Below are 20,079 nucleotides of genomic sequence, written 5' to 3'. Positions count from 1 at the left end.
TATGAGGAAGGACTGTGCTTTCTCTTAAAATTTGTTTCTTGATTATTTTATTAAACTGAGTCATGTCTCCTGTGTTGGCATTTCAGAGCTGTCAATGTAATAATATTAAAATGCCGTTGAATAAATACAGTGAGATATTGTCAATGTCTCTACTTACTTAAAAAAATAAATAAATAAAATAATAATAATAAAAAAAAAAAACCCTTAGAAAATACCATGCAGAATTAATAGTTAATAATGGAAGAAAGAAGCTGTGTGTGAGGTAATATTTAGCATAGTTTATTTCTTTAGAAAATCTTATCATGATGAAACTATGTAAACAGTGCAAAGATGAGAAAAACGATCAAATGTGTATACCAATCCATTTCTTTAATTCAAGTGTGTATACCAATCCATTTCTTTAATTCAAGTGTGTATACCAATTACAATTTCAAATTCAAGTGTGTATACCAATCCATTTCTTTCTTTCTACTTACTGGTATATGCAATTATAATCATTTCCAGTCAACTTTTTCTAGTACCTCGGTATTATTTCAGCACATTTTAATTTGTTTTTGCCATATGTATGTTACATTCTGTTGCTGCTTTATATACGTATCTAAAGTTTATACATAGTACACTACATAGCTAACGTAATATAAAATTGAAATTTTTAATAATAATAAATTGAAATTGCCTTTTAACGTGGTAATTTGTCCTCTGTTCTAAAAATAATAAAGTGTTTATAATAAATATTTCTGATAAGCATCATTTTTATGATTTATTATGTTTTGTCTAATTTAAACTAATTTTCCCTCCGTTTCTGAATACAATATATATTTTTGATTTACATTATTTTAATGATTTATTAGTTTCATCTAATTTAAGATAATTAATTTTCTGTTTTAAAAATAGTTAAATGTTTACAATAAATATTTCTGATTTGCATCATTTTTTGATTCATTAGTTTCATCTCTTTCTTATATAATTTAATTTGGATCTGGAATAAATTCAACGATTGAAAAATCAATCAGATCAATTGTTTGAATTTTGAATCTCTTGCCAGTAGCATCAAATGTCTTTTTTAAAATTAAACTGAAAAAATAAAGGAAAAAGTATTATTTTGCCTTTTTGAGGTCTTGACTGAAATCTGAAGTTAATTTACACTATGTTACCTCTATTGCATCAGTGAAGCATAGCTTTCAACAGTTCAAGTTTTGTTTATTTTGGTTTTTTGTCTATGTTTGATAGGTACTAATTACTGTAGCATCCTAGTGTCATATTTGGAGATGCATTTAATAAAATGTCTTGTTCTAATGATCTGGTATTTGAAAAAAATCAAATAAATTTCTTGTTCTTCTCTTGCTGAGGTGAAATGAAATGCTGAGTTCGAGAACTTCAAACATGAAAGTATTTTGTTTATCATTTAACACTTTTACACATGCTGTCCTTTTGTTGCATTTGCATTTTATGGTTTAGTATCTCAGTGTATTTTTTGCTCAAATTGCTGAATCCATTTTTTAATTTTTGCTGACTTGAAAGAGTTATATTCATTATCTTTCCTGTCTTATAATATTATTTTTGTGTTTGACATATTCATTATTGTTTTCAAGTCATGAAAATTTATGGAACATCATATTTAATAGATGTTTTGTGAAATCTTTTTTTTTTTTTTTTTTTTGCTTATTCTCTAAATTTGTTTAGCCTAGTGTCAGGTGTTGATAAATTGAATAAGCATAAAATGTTCATTATTTTTATGATACATTGTTGAAAAATTAATAAAAATATTTTTATAGAACTTTTATTTGTTGTGTTTCAAATAGTATACTTATTATTTTCATTAAAAAATTGTATGTATATTTATTACATGTGAACTAAATATAGAATGATCAAATGTAAACCAGTTTCCATTTCTGTTTAGTTATTTTTCTTAATTCTGTTATATTTTAGATTAATTTTGAACATGCCTCTACTAAAGGATACCTCCGCCCTGTTGAAGCAGCTTATCATGGAGATGGTGTTCGAGAACATTCATCTAAGTTGGCATGTCTGCCAGATATCGAAACTATGTATGGTCTTATATATATTACAGCATGGGAAAGAGGCCTGAATATTGTTGATAGGCTTGCTTTACCTGTAATGACTGCTGCTGTGGAGGTTTGTATTGCTTCATGTATCTCTATGAAGTTAATTTTTATGCAGTACAATCTCATAAATTTTGGAATTGGATAGTTTACAGATTTCAGTTAATTTTAACAAAGTTCTGGAAATAGTACTATAAAAGATATGATTTTTAGAATTTTTTTTGCTAATTGAAAAAAATTTGCTGATTCCTCTGAGTTAGATTTGACGTGGAAAGTCTGCTGTATTTTATTTGATTTTTTCTTCCATGCTTCTATGTTTGATATATCCTTTGGTGTGTGATAGGTGAGATTTTCATGGAAGAAGTTTTATATCATAAATTGCTTTCTTTGAAATGTATGTAATGAAGTTACATTGAAGTTGGATTAACAGCTTTGAATATTTTGCATTAAGATTGATTACATCCAAAGTTTGAACTGAATTAGTCAACAACCTATTTTAATTCAGGAAAAGATTTTAGTTTATAAATACTGCAGTTTTTTACTTCCAAATCAGTGTCACATATAAACATTCAAGCTAAAATTCACAAAAATTGGATAAAAGTGAAGGATTAACTACCAGTTTAAGCTATGAAATGTAATTATGTAATGAGTGACTATCACACATAATATAGTTATTTCAGAGGGAAGCAGGTATGAAACAAGATATATAGTTATGCCAAAAACTTTTAATAAAATGAATGCATAAATATGTAAAATTGAAGTAGTGGAGAATTGTCTGGTTAATTTGATTCATGAGGAGGAAAAAATTATCGACACAATTCTAAACCACAATGTTGATTTCTGGCTATAGTCCTTGGTTGCATTTTAAAATATAAAGTAAAAATATAATAAGCCCTATTTAAAAGATTAAAAATTATTAAAATTATATAAAATTATATATTCAGGAACATATAATCATGGTATTTTTTAAATCACAATGTGATCAGTTATTATTCTAAAACATTTTCGTGAATTTTCAATACTGTATGCAGTTTTCTTCCATTCCATTCCATTACTGCTGTGCAACTGAAATTCTGTGATTTAAAATTTTGTCGTTGAATCTATCTCAACTTTTTTTGCTTTGCTGGATTGCAAGAAAAGAATCATAGCTTCTGAAAAGTTAACATTTAAATATTATTCATTAAATATCATCTGAAAATTTTCACTATTATCAGTTCAAATAAAGAAGATTAAATTCTTACACTGATGAGCCAAATATTATGACAATTCCCACATTTTTCAATGAACTCGTCTGGATGACGTGGAGGGCAAGTGATTAAGTGGAAATGGTATTTAACTGCTGCTTGGTGAAGGTAAGGGAACATTCTTGCACTTCGCGAGTGATGGGAAAGGCTGCTGATCTAAGCAAATTTGATAGAGTGCAGATTGTATGAAAGACTCAAAAGATTGTGCAGAGACTCAAAATGAGTATGTTTGAAACTGCATGACTGGTAGGTTGTTCACAATCTGCTATTATTAATATTTATGCAAAATGGATAAATGACCGTGAAACCAGCAGTAGATGCCAAGGTGTTGGTAGTTTATGCATCATCAAAGGAAAAGGTCGTCAGAAACTGTTCTACTTGTTACAGCAAATTTGATGCCAGACAGTGGCTCAGCTGACAAGCCAATACAATCCGTGTCTAAATGCAAGTGTTTTGGAATGTACAGTTCAGCAGACACTCTTGGATATGGAACTGCACAGCAGACGTCTTGCTCATGTGTCTCTGTTGATGAAACGTCATTGTCAGCCACTTCTACAGTGGGCCTGGGAGCATTGAAACTAGATCATGGATAAGTGGAAGACAGTTGTCTGGTCAGATGAATCATGATTTCTTATTTATCACATTGAGAGTCTTAGCAGGGTAAACTGTCTTGTAGGTGAATAGTTGCTCTTCCCTGTACAACAGGTCATACACAGGCTGGCAGTGGCAGTAATATGCTTTGGGGGACATTTTAATGGGTGACTCTGGGATCCTTAGTTGAGGTAGAGCAGACCATGAAAGCTGCGAGCTATCTGAATATAATTGCAGATCAGTTGCACCTTTATATGGCATCTGTCTTTATAACTTGAAATGGAATCTTCAAGCAGGACAACGATCCATGTCGGCTTGAATTGCGTGGAAGTGGTTCTAGGAGCATAAGGATGAATTCTAGTTAATATCCTGGTGGCATAACTCGCCGGTTCTTAATCCGTAGAACACATTTATGATGTCATGGAGTGGCAGCTCAGACCTCAGACCCCACCATGTTGGAATATTTCAACTTTACATGACTGCTGCTTAGACATTTCGTACAACTTGTACCTGTCTCCAGTCATCTACTAAGAGCTTATGGTGTCCATACCAAGATGAATTGCAGCTGTTTTGCAAGTTTGTGCAATGTGTCATTGAGTAGGCGGTCATGTTTTGGCTCTGCAATGTAAGTAGTAGTTCTGTGCACAATAATTCTTTTTTTTTTTTTTTTATAATTCAGGATACTACTAGTAGTTTGGAAGCTTTTTTCAAGCTGCTGCCAAAACAGCTTGAAAGAACGTCTTTATATGTGATAGTCTGAAATGCCAATATGCACCTGACAATATTCATGTATTTTCCCAGATTTAACAGCAAACCTAATGACTCTGAAAAGTCAGCAATTACAATGAAAGTAGTTGCAATAAAAGTATATAAAAGTCTGATAATTCAGTGGTTCCACAATATAATAATCTGGTACATTTTCCACCAGCATTTGTCTTAAGATGAGCTCTACTAGCATTAGTAATATTCTGCAAGATGCAGCAATTGCTTGGTGATTTTTTGCTGGTTTCTATTAGTTGTTTGTTTAAAACTTCATGTTTCAGTAATCATTAACGTTTATTTACTTAAAATGTTTTTAAAACTTGAATATTTTTATGCTGATAAGGATACTGATAAGGGAATAAAATATGTTTTTAACAGTCCACTCCAAAACTGAGTGTTCTTAAGCAGCTAGAAAAAGTTAAGAATAAAAGTACTATGATTTTAAATATGAAAAAACATTTAATATTGGTTAAATAATGAATATTCAAAGCTGTTATTGGAGTTCTACCACATTTGTAATATCATAGTTTCATTTCTGTAATATATTTCTCTGCACTATTGAAAAATATTTTCTTTGCAAATAATAATTTCAAATGCCATCATTATTATAAATTATTATGCAACTTATTTAAATTCTGCCACATTCATAATAACGTTTGCATTTAATGTAATCTACTTCTTTGCACAGCTGAAAAATTAAACTATTTATTATTACTTGCTATCTATTAGTATTTACTATTTAAATAAATAATTTTAAGAAATAGTCTTTATTCCAGCAAATAAGTCGTAAAATTTAATGCATTGTACAATGTTGTATTTCAAAAAATTGTGGTAATCTATGAAAGTTTCCAGTATATGTCAAATTTGTTTGAGCTATAATTTTGCATAAGAACGCTGTATTGTGTTTCGGCACTTTTATGTGAAAATAGTAAAATTTAAAGTTTGTGATAAAATACTTTCCGATCCAATTTGATTGGTTTTAGATGTCTTTTTGTCATATGAAGCTTGTTGCATTAATAGATATAATTTAATATCAATTAATAATTTTAGATTCATCTTAAAAGAATTGTTACTGCTATTCTAATGAGAAGAAATGCATATAAAATGCAACCTCCAAGTTCCTCAGGAAAAGAAAATGATGAAGCATACAATAAATAGTATGTTGAAATTTAAACGTATATTTTGTACAATTTATCTTTATTGAACATTAATTCATGATCTTTATAGGAAGAATTTTTATGTATATTTTTGATATATAATTTGCTAAAAATAATTAAGCTGCATTATTATTGTAAATATATAAGGGTGAGGTTATCTGTAGTACGTTTGAGTAAATTTTTCTTAGTGCAAATTTTATCCTTCTGAATGACAAGACTATCTTTAACAAATTATTGGATTTGTTGTCACCTGTTATATGAGGGTGTTTAAAATATTTTAGTTAATAATCTAACAGTCATTCTAATGGTTACCATAGCTAACTGTAAAATATGTAATTGTAAATCTAATAATATATGCTGTTTAAATACAGCTGTTTGTGCACAACTGGATGCTGTAACAGTCTCATATACAAAATTTCAATGTTCTATGGATGTACACATGTACAGACATCACTAAAAAATTCCATTTGAATCCATTTCACAATGAGTTTTGAAAAAAAAAAAAAAAAAAAAAAAAAAAAGAGTTCTTTATTCCGTTCATACATACAGACTTCATAGGGGAAAAAATTGTCCAAATGCATTTGGGAACAGACAAAATAGATGCTTTCATTGAAATATGTTATCTGAAAATTTTTTGAGATTACATTACTGCTTTTACATCGTGCAAGGAAATAAAAAAATAGTTAAGATAAAGCCTTTTCTCTTTTTTATCCTAAAAATAGTATCTACTTTCTAAACTTCATCATTTCAAACTTTATTATTTTCATATGATTGTTATGTAAGAAACTTATGTAATGCTGAATTGAAATTTAAATTAACCAGTCATAATGAAATTGAGCCAAAACTGAACCTATCTCATCCAGACCTTCCAAGTATAATACATGATTTGTTCTCAACTTCTTTATTTTGGTAGCTTACTCTAGCCACTTTTTTGTACTTAACTGCAAACATGTCATAAAAAGTTTTAAACAAAGGGGCATGGGGTGCATCAGCTTAGCTATATGGGTCAAGAAATAAAATCTAAACCTGTGAAACAATTATTGCTACATATTTTATGCGTTGTCATTTCATCAACCTATTTTATTGTGCATATATATGAGGATGAGTTTTTCTGGCAGATTTTCCATACTTATATACACAAGGATGAAATTTTCTGACGTGTTTTCCAAGTGCTTTCAGGATTCCTTCAACTATTTTTTGTGAAATGAATTGTTTATCAATATTGATAACAGTGGGAAATACAGTGATGATTGTGGTCTAGATATAGCCAGAATTCAAGATTTTTTACATCTTCAAATCCGTGCAGACTCATTATCTTTCTGAAATTAAAATTTTAGAACAAATGTGTCGTTCAGATGTTATAAAAATTTTAATTTCTAGACTATAAACTTTATAAAGATTGTGTTCATAGACTATATAAATATAAGTGAGAGGTCAAATTTCTTGCATGAGCACACTGGGTTTGTTCATATAGGAAACTTGTTTTATGCAGAAAAATTGTTTTTGCTGTGCGTATTGTACAGAAACAAAACAAAGGAAAGTTGATAAGTTTGGGCTGAAATATTTTGAAATAATTTATTAAAATAATTTAAATAAAAGAAAATGGAAAACAGAAATATTCAATGTTAATAAAGCTGATTAAATCTGTTTTAGCTTGCATACATAAACTTTTTGTTGAAAGTTTATTTATTTATATGTCTGATTATGCTATGCAAACAGCGAAATACTATTTATTCTCAATATGTCGCAAAGTACCTGTGTAACTTTTGGGTCTGAAAATCCTCCTGGTAAAATTATTGTGGATAATATGTTGAATAACTGGACAACTTACTACAATTCTTTACATTTTGTGAATCTTTCTCTTCTTTCTAGCAATTTATTTTCTCTAACACTTGTTAGTGTGCATATTTCAAGTTCTGATCTAATGCCTTAAAGGGTTAAGAGAAAACCTAATACCTGTATAAACTGTGTTGCTGATCATACCAAATTTTTAACTGTTAGGGGGGGAAGTATAAATGCAGCTAGTTCCCTGAACCTTTCCTGGCCTTCCCTAAAAAAAAAAAAAGCTAAATTTTGCAATTATTTTTATAAATACTAAGAGACTAAAATAGTAGCGACTGTGTGAAATAATGTGGTGAAACACAAATTAGATTTTAATCAATTTAAAAAAAAAATATACTTCTTGCTGAGCTCCAGGGCCACTGCTAGACTATTTGCTGCCTGGTGCAAACTCCAAAAATCCAAAATTCTGCTACAGATTCCTTTCTACTCTTAAAATATTTTGCCGCCCCTGAATTCCACTTCCTAATGCAGTTGCATTGGTTGCCCATGTTCTGGCCCTGGCCATACGTAGCCTATGAAATGATTGAAAATAGGTGTGTATGCATATGTTATTATTAAATTTAAGTTGATGCAGATGGCACTGCTATCATGAGCATAGTTTATTTGTAATGTATCATTTGACTCTCGCGCTTCAGGGGCAAGAGTAGATGATTTTTTCCAGCTGTTATTTGTAATATATAGTATATATATATTTGAATTTAACAAACATTCTCTATTTGTAAAAAGCAAAATTAAAGTTAATTAAATTTTAAGTAATGAAATTTAATGCAAACAAATAAATGATTAATTATTGCTGCGAACTAATCTACAATATCATTTGAATTCTGAGAGCATATGTAAATCAAGTGCAAGTATTAAAATCCATGAATAAATATATAATTCTAAAAATTTTTTAATCCTAAAAAATTTATAAAAATGCATAAGTGAATAATTGTTGAGCAGGCAGGAGACGGACTTATCAAGGGGAAATTGCCTCCAAACCTAACTCTTCAGTTATTCAATTCGTGTTTCATCATCCATGTAAGCAAGGGTATGTATATATATTGCTTGAGAATAAAATAAATTTAAAAAAAAATATTTTTCATACAGTCCACTGCTTATTAGTTTTATTTCATATTGCATTATCATTTTTTTGGCCGAGTTGGAGTACCTATGGGTATTAAGCGAACAATAATTATTGTTGCTGATTTTTTATTTTGTATGATACAATCCTATGAACGCCACATACACCATTCCCCCCCCCCCAGTATCTACGATTTGTAGATTTTTTTGCAATGCTTTGCTTAGGAATCTTATGTTTTGATTCGTGCAGCAAACATTTGTGTCATTGTCTGATGGATAATATGTGTTTTTCATACTAATCAAACAAATTTGGTTTCAACTGACTCCTGCTGACACATTTGAGAATACACATCTGCTGTTTCAATTAAGGGTAAGTCGTATGTTTTTCATAATGGATATGAAATCACTATTAATGAAGAAAGGAGTTGCTAAAGGAAATTTAACTAAATTAAAAGATAAAGTTGGACATTGCTGACACAGATGGAGTAAAAATCGAACTTTTTGAAAAGAAACTGAATAATTTAAATGAAGATGTTTCACACATTTTTTATAATATTAGTGTAACATGTGAGGAAATGGAAGTTCATACCTATGTCGAAGAATACCAAACAATTCAGATACAGTTGATAGCTACTTGGATTTAGAATGGAAAAGTTCTCACCTTGATAATGTTAGTTTAATTAGTGTTAAGCTTGAAGCTCTAAAAATAATTCATCATGCACGTATTTCAGATTCAAATTACGAAATTGCTAGGGATTTTTGCGAAGGTAGATTTTCGAATGAACAAGAATTGGTGAATATATTAATTAAGATATATTACTGATTCAGCGGATGCTATTTTGGATCTTTTAGACATTACTAATGAATGCATTCATTCTCTTAAGTGTACTAAAGCAAGAAGTTTAAGGTTTTGGTGATATATTGGTAACTCATTTACTTGTGGAAAAATGGGATAAAAGTACATGCATTTAGTATGATAGATAACTAAAAGGCAGTCAACTAGGAACATTAAATGAATTACTTACTCTTTTAAAACAACATGCTAGAACACTTCACCGTAGTAAAACAAATTCTGAGAAAAGTAAGATAAATTTTAAAGTCACATCTTTGGTATTAAAAACTACTACAAATTTTCCTTATTGCAAGAAAAATCATTACTAAGTGTGATCAATTCAGTAAATTGCCTGTTTACAAGAGATTTGACTTTCTGAAATTTAATAAACTTTATTTCTAATGCGCATAGTCTTTAATCTAATGCGCATAGTCTTGTACTATAGTCATAAGACTTGTAAAACCTTTAGTAGCTGCAAAACATGTCATAATAATCATCATTCATTACTACATTTTACAAAATCTCAAGAAGCTGTTTTACCTGCTATTAATGATAATAAAAATAACTTTTTCTGTTCATGCAAAAGAGTTTACTCTTCGAAATAAGACAGAAAATACTACCCCAGATAATGTCTTTAATAATTTTAAACTCTAATTTTGTGAACAGTGGAACTATAAAAAACTGATTTTGTTATGCACTGCTGTAATCGGAGTTCATTATGCAGTAGATAATTTCGTACAATGTTGAGGCTTGTTGGTTTCTGGCTCACATTTAGACATTATTACTGAGAGCTGTCTTTCAAACCTTCATCTGCTTACGGGAAAAAAAAAAAAAAAAAAAAAAAAAAATCCAGATATTTTGCCTAGGATTAGCCGCATTTCAAACATATAGAGAACTGGAGATTACTTTCTCCTCCCCATTTTGGTTCAGAACTTTTCTTTACAACTTCTGTTTTTGCTGTAGACGAGGTTTGTAGAAACTTACTGCACATCTCATTACCATCAAATATTGTGAACTGTTTGAGTGATCTAGTTTTAGCAGATCTTGCATTTTATGAATCTGCTCTTCTAAGAGTGAATGTTTTCATGTCTTTGGTTTTGGCTGAACAAATTAAACGAAACCCAAAACATCTGACAGCTATTTATTCAAAATTAGGTTGAATCATTTTAGGAGCATTCAGGATTATTTAATTCTTATGTGAGCATATTGTTACATAATTTAGAGCTTTAAATACTGAGGAATTAAGAAATTTTGGACTCTCAAAACAGTCCCAGAAAAAGTTGTTTTCTCAAAATCTGAAGCAAAGTGTGAGGAACATATTTAAAACTTTTTTAAGAGAGACAGTGCAGGTAGATATGTAGTAAGATTACCATTCAAAACATTGCCATCAGAAATAGGGGATTCAAGAAAATTAGCGTTGAGAAGGTGTTTACTTTTAGAAAATAGGTTGTTTAATAAACCTGAACTGTAGAAACTACATAAGGAATTTCTTGATGAACATATTTGTGTTTGGAACACATGGAAGTCATATCTGATTCTGAATATCTCCCTCTTACTTACCAACCAGTTTTGAAACCATCAAGCATTAGTTCTAAATTAAGGGTTGTATTTTATGCATCAGGAAAAAATATCAAGCAGATATTTAATTAGTAATGCACGTAGACCCTGGAATTCAATCAAAATTATTTGATATTCCTGTCCAATTTAGAACAGATGCTGTTGCTATGTGTTCAGATATAAAAAAAAATGTACAGACAAATTCATGGGCATCAAGAAGATACAAACTTCCAGTGCATTCTTTGGAGAAATCATGTAAGTGAACCAGTTCAAGAATATCGACTCCTAATGGTGACATATAGAACTTCCCCTGCACCATTCTTATCAGTCATTCTCTTCTCTAGTCAGCTTTAGATAAACGAGATGATTTTTCAAGGGCTGTTTCAAATCTGACTTTTATGTTAATGGTCTTTCAACAGGCATTACATCAAAAACCGTTGCCAAAAATTTAATACTTGACATAGATAATCTTATGCATAGAGGCAGCTTTATACTGCAGAAATGGTCATCCAATATAGTTGATGTATGAGAAGAATTACCACAAGAACTCGGAAAAAATGCTCTTCAGTTGGACACTTTCAAGGAACAAACAAGGAAGGTATTTGGAATAAGAAATGTGATGTCAGAAGTTGCGAAATTTTTGGTCCCTTAGGCTGGTTAACATCAGTTATTATTTCTGCAAAAATATTTTTTCAAGACTTGTAGACTGACAAGTTGGATCAGAATGACTCGCTTATCCCACAATGATGGATGATTTGGACTCACTTTCATGGAGACATAAATTTTTTTAGTAAATTAAAAATTCCTAAAATAATTTTAATTAATAGTTATCATAAGATGGAGTTTACACGTCTTTTGTGATTCACCTGAGAAGGCATATTGTGCAGATATTAAAAAAAAAAAAAAAAACAACTTAGCCCGTGTGCAAATAATGGACGATACAGCCCAGCATGTTGAAGCTAGAGTAGGAAGAAGGGTGAAAGAGAGACCGTATTTAGATTGTAGTGGTATTTTATACTAAAATTTTTTTAAAAAATATTCTTGGCCAAGATGAGAACTATACACAATGCAGAAGGTTAAGATGAGAATACAGAATTAGTTTTCAGATATAACAGTTTCAAAAATCTATTACTGTTGTTAGAAAAGAGGGGGGGATTGCCCAAATTAAAAAGAGGAATTAAGGAGCTATTGCTAATTTAATGTATAATTCATAATTACATATTTTTTATCTTAGATGTATATCTATGCATTCCAACAACATATTGCATTTCATATATGTATATGCATTCCAGCAGGCCTTGATTTATCTGGGACAAATATAGCCTAGTGTTAGTAAAAGAGTAAAGGCCATATGTTTGTCTATACATTTGGTAGTATTTAATCTACCTACAGTTTGTTGAGGACAAAGGCCAAACAAATGTACTTATTATAAGAGAATACTTGGTACCACCTATTAGCCATCGTTGCAATTAACAAGCATATGATAAATAGCTATATTAAAGCAAGAATACCATCTTTTTATCACTACCTTCATCAGAAACATTATAACTCACTAACTGTGAACCAGATTTCCTGGTCCTGTATCCTGGTAATCCTTTAATAATAAACTGTAGAAGTTTTACCAAAATGTTGGAAATCCTAAGTATTTGTGATGCATGGTTAGTGGCTTTAAAGGTATTAAAAATATTTTTTCATCTTTAGCATTGATGTATGGTAGTTCTTCTTTTGTGTGGAATATACAGTAAAACCTTGCTTAATGAGGATCACCCATAATGAGTGATTTGCAAAACGAGCAAAACAAAATGTTAAAAGAAAAAGGCTACCTTAATGAGTGATATTTCACAGAACAAGTGAATATGGAAATATCGTAATGTCACATGTGGGATTCCACCTGCATCTTAGCTGTCAGTCTGTGTTCAGCAACTACCTCGCTGTCACTTGTCAAAGCTGTTTTCAGACACATTATTGTATATTTTTTGTTTTAAAATGCAAGTTTAAGCATGTTTACACATTTGCCCTCAAAGAATATGATGCAAGAAGATAGGTAAAGGGGGGGGAATTGCGGTAGAAGTCAAATCATTGAAAAGCAAGGAAGAGGTGTGAGCTTGGCTGATCTAGTGCACACATATGATTGGTCTACTTCAGCGATTTACTACTGTCCTCAAAAACAATCATAAGATTGAGGAGAATTATGCTTTGAAGGGTACAATAATTTCTACACAATGGCCATGTATTCTTAATGATGTTGAAAGATTCATGTTCATGCTGATCAAGAAGAAGCAAATGTAAGGTGACACTGTTTGTAAAATCAAAATTTGGAAGAAGACAAATTTAGTTTTTACTAGTTATTAGTTTTTTTTTTTTTGTTGTTGTTTTTTTTTAATGTCATGTGGAGTCTAACAACAAGGCGTAACACATGACCTTTTTACAGATTGGATTAGTGAAGTATTTGTCCCATCTGTAGAGGAAAAAAATATGTTTGAGATGAATTTCACCGCATCCTGCATTGCTTGTTATGGACAGCACACCTGCACATCCTCCAGACCTAGGAGATGACCTCCTTGAAGAATTTAAATTCATCAAGATTCAATTCCTGCCTTCCAACACAATTCCTTCACTGCAGCCCATAAATCAGCTGGTCATTAAAAAAAAAGCTATACTGAAGCCTTCTTTAAGCTTTGTTTTGAGATAACAGATGGGATCAATCTCACTTTCACATCATGGTTTGCTTCAAGATGATCGATAAAGCATAGGAGGCGATTACCAAGAGAACCTCTTATGTCAGACAGCATTGTTGAAAGCCACTTTTTAGGATTAGGGATTTTAGAAAGCACCTGTAGAACCTATAATTGACTAGATTATATCTGTGGCCAACATTATGGGACTAGAGGTGGATAGCAATGACATTAATGAGCTAGTGGAAGAGCTTAGCCAGGAGCTCACCACTGAGGAGCTTATGAAACTGCCATCTGTGTGCCAGCAAGAAGTTGTGGAGAAATTTTTTTCAGGGAAAGCAAAGATAATATGTTCATCAAAGCAACACCATTCCAGTAAAATAAGGGAGATGTTGAAAACATGAGATATTGTTGCATCATACGTTGAGAAGCATCACCCTAGCAAGGCAGTAGTTATGCATGCTATAAATTTATTTAAAAGTAATTCTGTTTCTCATTCGTAAGTGAAACCAAACGTCTTCAGATAAATTTCTTGTAAAAAGAGATGTATTATAAATAATAAAATACATTATTATAAATTTGTGTGAGTATTTATCATTATTATTGCATAGTCCTATTTTGTAATGATATCTGTGGGAAAAATCGTTTCACTTAATGAGTGTTTCGCATTACAAATCAGATTCAAGAAGAAATTATGTTCATTAAGCAAGGTTTCATTGTATGTGCTAAGGGCCGTTCCCACTGGTTCTTATCTGAGCTAACGGAGTCAGTTCCCTGTGTCGACTAGCTCCACTATGCCTGCAGTTCAAATTTTTCAACTTGCTGCCCAATGGGGAAAAACTGGTTTTGGAGATGGGTCGGCTACGTTAGTTGTCCCCGTTAGCTCAGATAAACCCCAGTGGGAACTGCCCTTTAACCCTCTTGCTGCACATCCTGCGATTTCCACGGGCAATGTAAAAGTAGCAAAATTTGCACAACCCGCGATTTCCGCGGGGATGAATTTTTGCCGTCTATTTAACTGTGCAACCCGCTCTTTCCCCGTTCAAGGTTTCCTTTCGACTTTTCTGTGATGTTTAATTGTTTATTTAGATGCGGGATAACAGATGGCATTAGTTGTCCACATTTCTGCCAGATATACAAAAATATGTAATATGGCATATTGCACGCTCTTTTCAGAGCTTCAGATGTCTGGCAGGAAGCGTTTCGAGAGTGATATAACCTATATTCCTGACGATATTTCTGACACTGATAGTAATTTTGACTCTGATTTTAAGTATATTGAAGATAGTTATAGCGAAACAGAAGAGAATTTCTCGGATTCCTCTGCAGATAGTGATGAATCTGAAAATTGAGTTTCTATTGAAAACGTTCAATAGTGGTGCAAAATATTACATTATGCAAATATTTTCATTAATACATAGGTTTTACCTTTGTATTTTATAAAATAAATCATAATTTAACCAATATTAATTAAAAAAAATTTCTTTTTATATCATTATTCTTCAATTTCAGTATTCTGACAACCTTTTTTGATGATCTAATTTTATATTGAAAAAAACAAATTTTTAACAAAAAAATTTTTGTATATTTTAACTCTAAAATATATGTACATTTGAAATATGTAATAAAAAATAGACAATTTTTGAACCTATTTTGATAAAACAAAGTACGCAGTGAAAGGGTTAATGTCACGGAGATAAGAGCATAAAAAGCTACCAAATAGTTATTTTAATAATAAAATGATTCTGACAAACACATGCCATTCTTTGATCATTTAGGAGTAAAGATTTTGACAAACATGTTCCAATGTTTATTCAAAATTTTATTTTGCTAAGTAATGGTGAGAGGGGGGGAGGAATCTTTTAAATTGTATACTGGGATAGGAATTTGTGTACTTTTTGTATAATTTGGGAAAATTACTTGAGCAGTATTAACCGAATACATATGATTATTTTAAGGAATTTTGCTTGAAAAGTCCTGGACATATGAAGGATTAAAACAACAGGTATTCATTCTGAACATGCTGTTGTACAAAATGCAAAATGTGATTAATGTAAAGTAATTAATTTATCAAGTTGTATCTACAGTTCATGCATTAAAAAAAAAACAAAGTGATAAAGTTTTTTTTTTTTTTTTTCTTTAAACTAGAACTATTTACAGAGTTCGTAGCGGTCCTTATATGTGCTTATAAGTCCTTATATTTGCGAATAAAATATAAAGGCCCTTATAGGTGCTTACTTTTTCTTTAAAGCCTTTATCTTTTTGTTTTTAGTGCTTACTTTTTGCTTTTAGTGCTTTTTTTTTAAGCAACTTTCCCCCCCGTACCAAAGCCGGAACTAAATAAACAAATTTTCTTCCTAATATGGAATATCAGATGGTGAATCATACTCCCGGAAATAGCTTTTCCCCCTTTCTCTGCATTAACATAACCTTTGGTGTGCGTGTTTATTCGTGTTTAATATGATCGTTATGCTTATATTATGAGCATATGTATGAATGTTTATAATAACATAGTTGCAGTAACTGAAGTATAGTAAACTTCCAAAAATGGTTGTGTTTTAACACAGATTAGCTTTTTAATTAATAATATTCGGAATGGCTTAAATAAAGGGAAAGTAATCGAATAGTCAAAATAATTTCATTTTTTTGGCCAACACATTATACAGTACGAAGGTTGGGAGGTTCTCCCCTTTCTCTGCAAAATCTCGAAAATTGAAACTGTTACAGTTCACTGCAAAACAAACAACGAACCTTTTTTTTTTTTTTTTGTCACTTTCCAATAGGATAGGACTAAAAGTTCTGCGGTCTACCAACCCAAGCAAAGAATGATTCTATTCCGTAAATTTAACGCAGTCTGTTGAAAATTAGAATGAAAAACACCCCAGATTGGTAAGTCTTTCTTTTCCTTTATTTAGTTCTTTATTCTCCCAATACCGACAGCTGTTGAATCCGATTGCATAGTATGATATAGGGAAGAATTCCGGCGCACGTATTGCACAATAACGTTTGCGATATTGTGCAGAGATAAATAATTTTGATGTTCGGTCCGAAATTTGTTTATGAACACTTAAAAGAGTTTTACTGTGCGTGCTAAGCAGAATATTTTTCTGTTTGTTTCCGTTGGTTTGTTTTTATTTGATGCACTTATCGAAATGTAAAAAGCATTTATTTAGCGGGAAAATCCAAAGAACAGCTGCAGTCTATCCCCCCTCCGCTCCTCTTTTTCAAATTACGCTCGACTGTCCGAATATTCGCCAATTTTCAAGTATGCGGGTCGTTAAGCTTTTAATGTTAAAGGATGACTGCATGAAGCAAATTTCTGTCTTCCGATTTCAAAAATGTTCCTCTTTTTTATTTAAATTACTTTGCTTGCAATATCTGTTAAGGGAAAACTGATATACGATGAAAATTTAGAAAATGTTCAGAATTTAGATTAAAATTAGTTAAATATCAATATGAGTGGAAAAATAAATTGTATTTATTATTAAGTTCCAAGCGAATAGAATAAATATGCCTTATTATTATTTATTTCCTCTATTTTGAACTGAAATTTCATCATTAAATCTTGTAGTATAGTTTAGTTCTGCATAGTTTTTTTTTCTCTCATTGTAAACTAGTTCTGTAAGTTGAACTGTTATTTAAAATTAAAAAAAAGTAATTATTTTCCATGGTTGAGGTAATGCTTATTCTCTCTTAATAAATACTGCATTTCTCATATTTTAAATTACGAGTCTAATTTTTAAAGTTATGCAGTTGTGTATAATGTAATTAGAGAGGTGCTTATTTTTTTCCTTAAAATGTGCTTGAAAAGTGTTTATAGGTGCTTATTTTTTTAACTGAAATGTGGCTAGGAACCCTGTATTTAGTTTTATAAAAACTATACACAAAGATAGCTACTTTTAGCGAAATTCAACTCTCTATGATAGACACCATGTCATTACAAATGCTGTCTTTTTTCTATTCTATATCCCCAAAATATGATCATTATTCATTAACCCCCTCAAAACATGACCCTTCTCCCCTAAAAATATAATACTTGGCCCATTTTTAACTATGAAGAAAGAATCAATTAAATAATCATCAAGGTCGTCTTTTTATTTATATCATTCTTATTAATTGTGAAATGTTTAAAATTTTCTTGTTCATTATTACTCAGTTGATCTAAACATTACTTCACAAAAATGTGACTGTAAAGTAATTTTCTAGCAAATCAGATGGTGCTGTTAAAATGTATAAGATTAAAAGTTTGAATCAAAATGTCTGCATTTTGCGTATGTAGTAAAATGTAAATAAGATCAGGTTATGCAGTTAATTAATATTTAAAAAGAGATAAATGTCTTATTTTGTACTGTTTTTGATCGAATACTTTTTATATATATTAATAAGAAATATAATGTAAAAATGCAATTTTGCCTTTCTTATTTATGTCCCAAGCCCATCAGCAGCCGGGTAGTAAAGTCGTTCAACTGTGGTAGCTCGATCCAGGGTTCGAATCCCACTGAACGGGCTGGCTGCTTGAGCGTTTTCATAGTTTCTTCATGTGTAGCATGTATATGAGCCAGTTTCCCTTAGGAAGTCCTCTACAAAGGCATCCCTCCCCTTAGATAGATAACCTCGTGTGCTTTACCATAATGAACTAAACCAAACTTATTATGTCCATCCTCTCCATTCCTGATGTGTTAAAAAATTCTCAAACTTCACCCAAAAAAATGACAGTATTTTAAGTTAAGATAGGGAACAATATCCTTCCTATTATTGATACAGGTAGTCAAGTTAATGCAGTTTCTGAAAATATTTTAAGATAATAATTTTGAAATCTTTGAAATTGTTTTTATCTGGACGTATTTCTGTCACTAAATTAATTAAATTGTCTTGTGAAGTTGGAAGAAGAAGTAGAAATGTGATAATTTATGGTGTTAATTCTCATTTGAATTATTTATTATTATCTTCATGTCATGTTCTCTCATTTAAACTGCAGTTGAACTTTATTAAATACGACATGCATCAATTTAAGAGAAATATAAGTAAGGATGTATGTTTAAATAATCCTCCTAAGAATAATTTCTTGTATATATGCAAAAATACTGAAAATAAAAAAAAGATTATGCTAATCATGTTGCAAATAATGAGTGTGAGAATGCATTTGTGAATTATCAGTTGCAAGAATTATTAAATAAATGTAGTCACAGGTATGCAAAACATAAATATGATGTAGGTTATATCCAGCCTTTAGAACTTTATGCATTGCGAAACTTATTAACCTGCATTAAAATGTTAAAAATGATGAGGAAAAAATATATTATTAATTTTTCCCCCATTTTTTCCTACTAGTTCTTCATCCGGGCTTCCAAAGAATAAGCATCAGAAACTTTCACAGAGGAAACCACCAGTATGTGTAGAGGATGTACTGGATGCTATTCAGGTAATATAGCTTGTATTCTAATGGAGAAGTACTGAATCAAACTTCATATTTTTGCATTTGAAATAGATACTAGCTTAGCTAAATCTCTCTGTTACTGTTATTGCTGAGCAGAATCAGTGTATTAAACCATTATTTGCCAAAGTTGCATGTGTGCAACACCTCATATACTGATAACTAAATAAAAAACATACTGCATTATCTTTCATAATTTAGGAGGTTTAACATGTGTAATACAGCACAGAGTCTGAAACCCAGGCAATGAATTTCTGGAATGATTATTATCTGAACCTCTTCATGATATTTTTTTTTTCTTTCCTCTTTTCTGAGAAATTTTCTTTTCCTCAAACAGTTTAACAATTTTAAAATGGAGAATGTGATAGGAAAGTATGCGGTAAATAAATTTTTTTCTCAATTGGCTGAGTTTCCTCTCCCTCCAAGAAGCATCATTATCCGCAGCAGTACTGAATCCGCCTGCATATTGTTCCAGCTTTTAAACACTTGCTGACTATTAAGTCAGATTTTTCTTTTTGGTTCTTGAATGATTGTAGGGGGTCATCTTTTTTCTATTTTCTTTAAATCTGTATACAATGTCGAAGATCAGTGTTTGTGTGGAGTGGCATGTTGCACTCACTAGTCTCTGTTTGTTGGCATAGCAGATGAGAAGAAAGAATTAAATTCTGATTAACTAGCTCAGACAGCATTGCAGATGTGCGTTTCTTTAATTTTATGATTTGATATCTAGCTTATTATTTTGTTCAGTTCACTGTTGTTATTGTTTCCTATCAAAATTAATATTTAGTAAATGGCATCCACCATTTTAGGTCTTTCTTGAAGTTGTATATCCATCATTCAATCAATGGGTGGTGATATTT

The 20,079-nt window shown here is 30.9% G+C and overlaps 1 protein-coding gene across 1 annotated transcript in view; it reads left to right on the top strand.

Annotated features, from left to right (window-relative positions):
* The window catches only part of LOC118201494 (transcriptional adapter 1-like), a 97,517-nt gene that overhangs the window by 57,618 nt on the left and 19,820 nt on the right, over window positions 1-20,079 (top strand). The window contains exons 7-9 of the mRNA XM_085817374.1: window positions 1,930-2,136; window positions 5,711-5,817; window positions 19,117-19,207. Coding sequence (XP_085673500.1) covers window positions 1,930-2,136; window positions 5,711-5,817; window positions 19,117-19,207 — 405 coding nt within the window. The remainder of the gene's footprint in view (window positions 1-1,929; window positions 2,137-5,710; window positions 5,818-19,116; window positions 19,208-20,079) is intronic.

The sequence above is a fragment of the Stegodyphus dumicola genome, chromosome 5 (assembly GCF_044657685.1).
Source record: "Stegodyphus dumicola isolate Sdum_Otavi_A_Nest chromosome 5, ASM4465768v1".
Classification (NCBI taxonomy): Eukaryota; Metazoa; Arthropoda; class Arachnida; order Araneae; family Eresidae; genus Stegodyphus; species Stegodyphus dumicola.
Note: the sequence above shows the minus strand (reverse complement) of the source record. Positions and strands in the feature narration are given on the sequence as shown.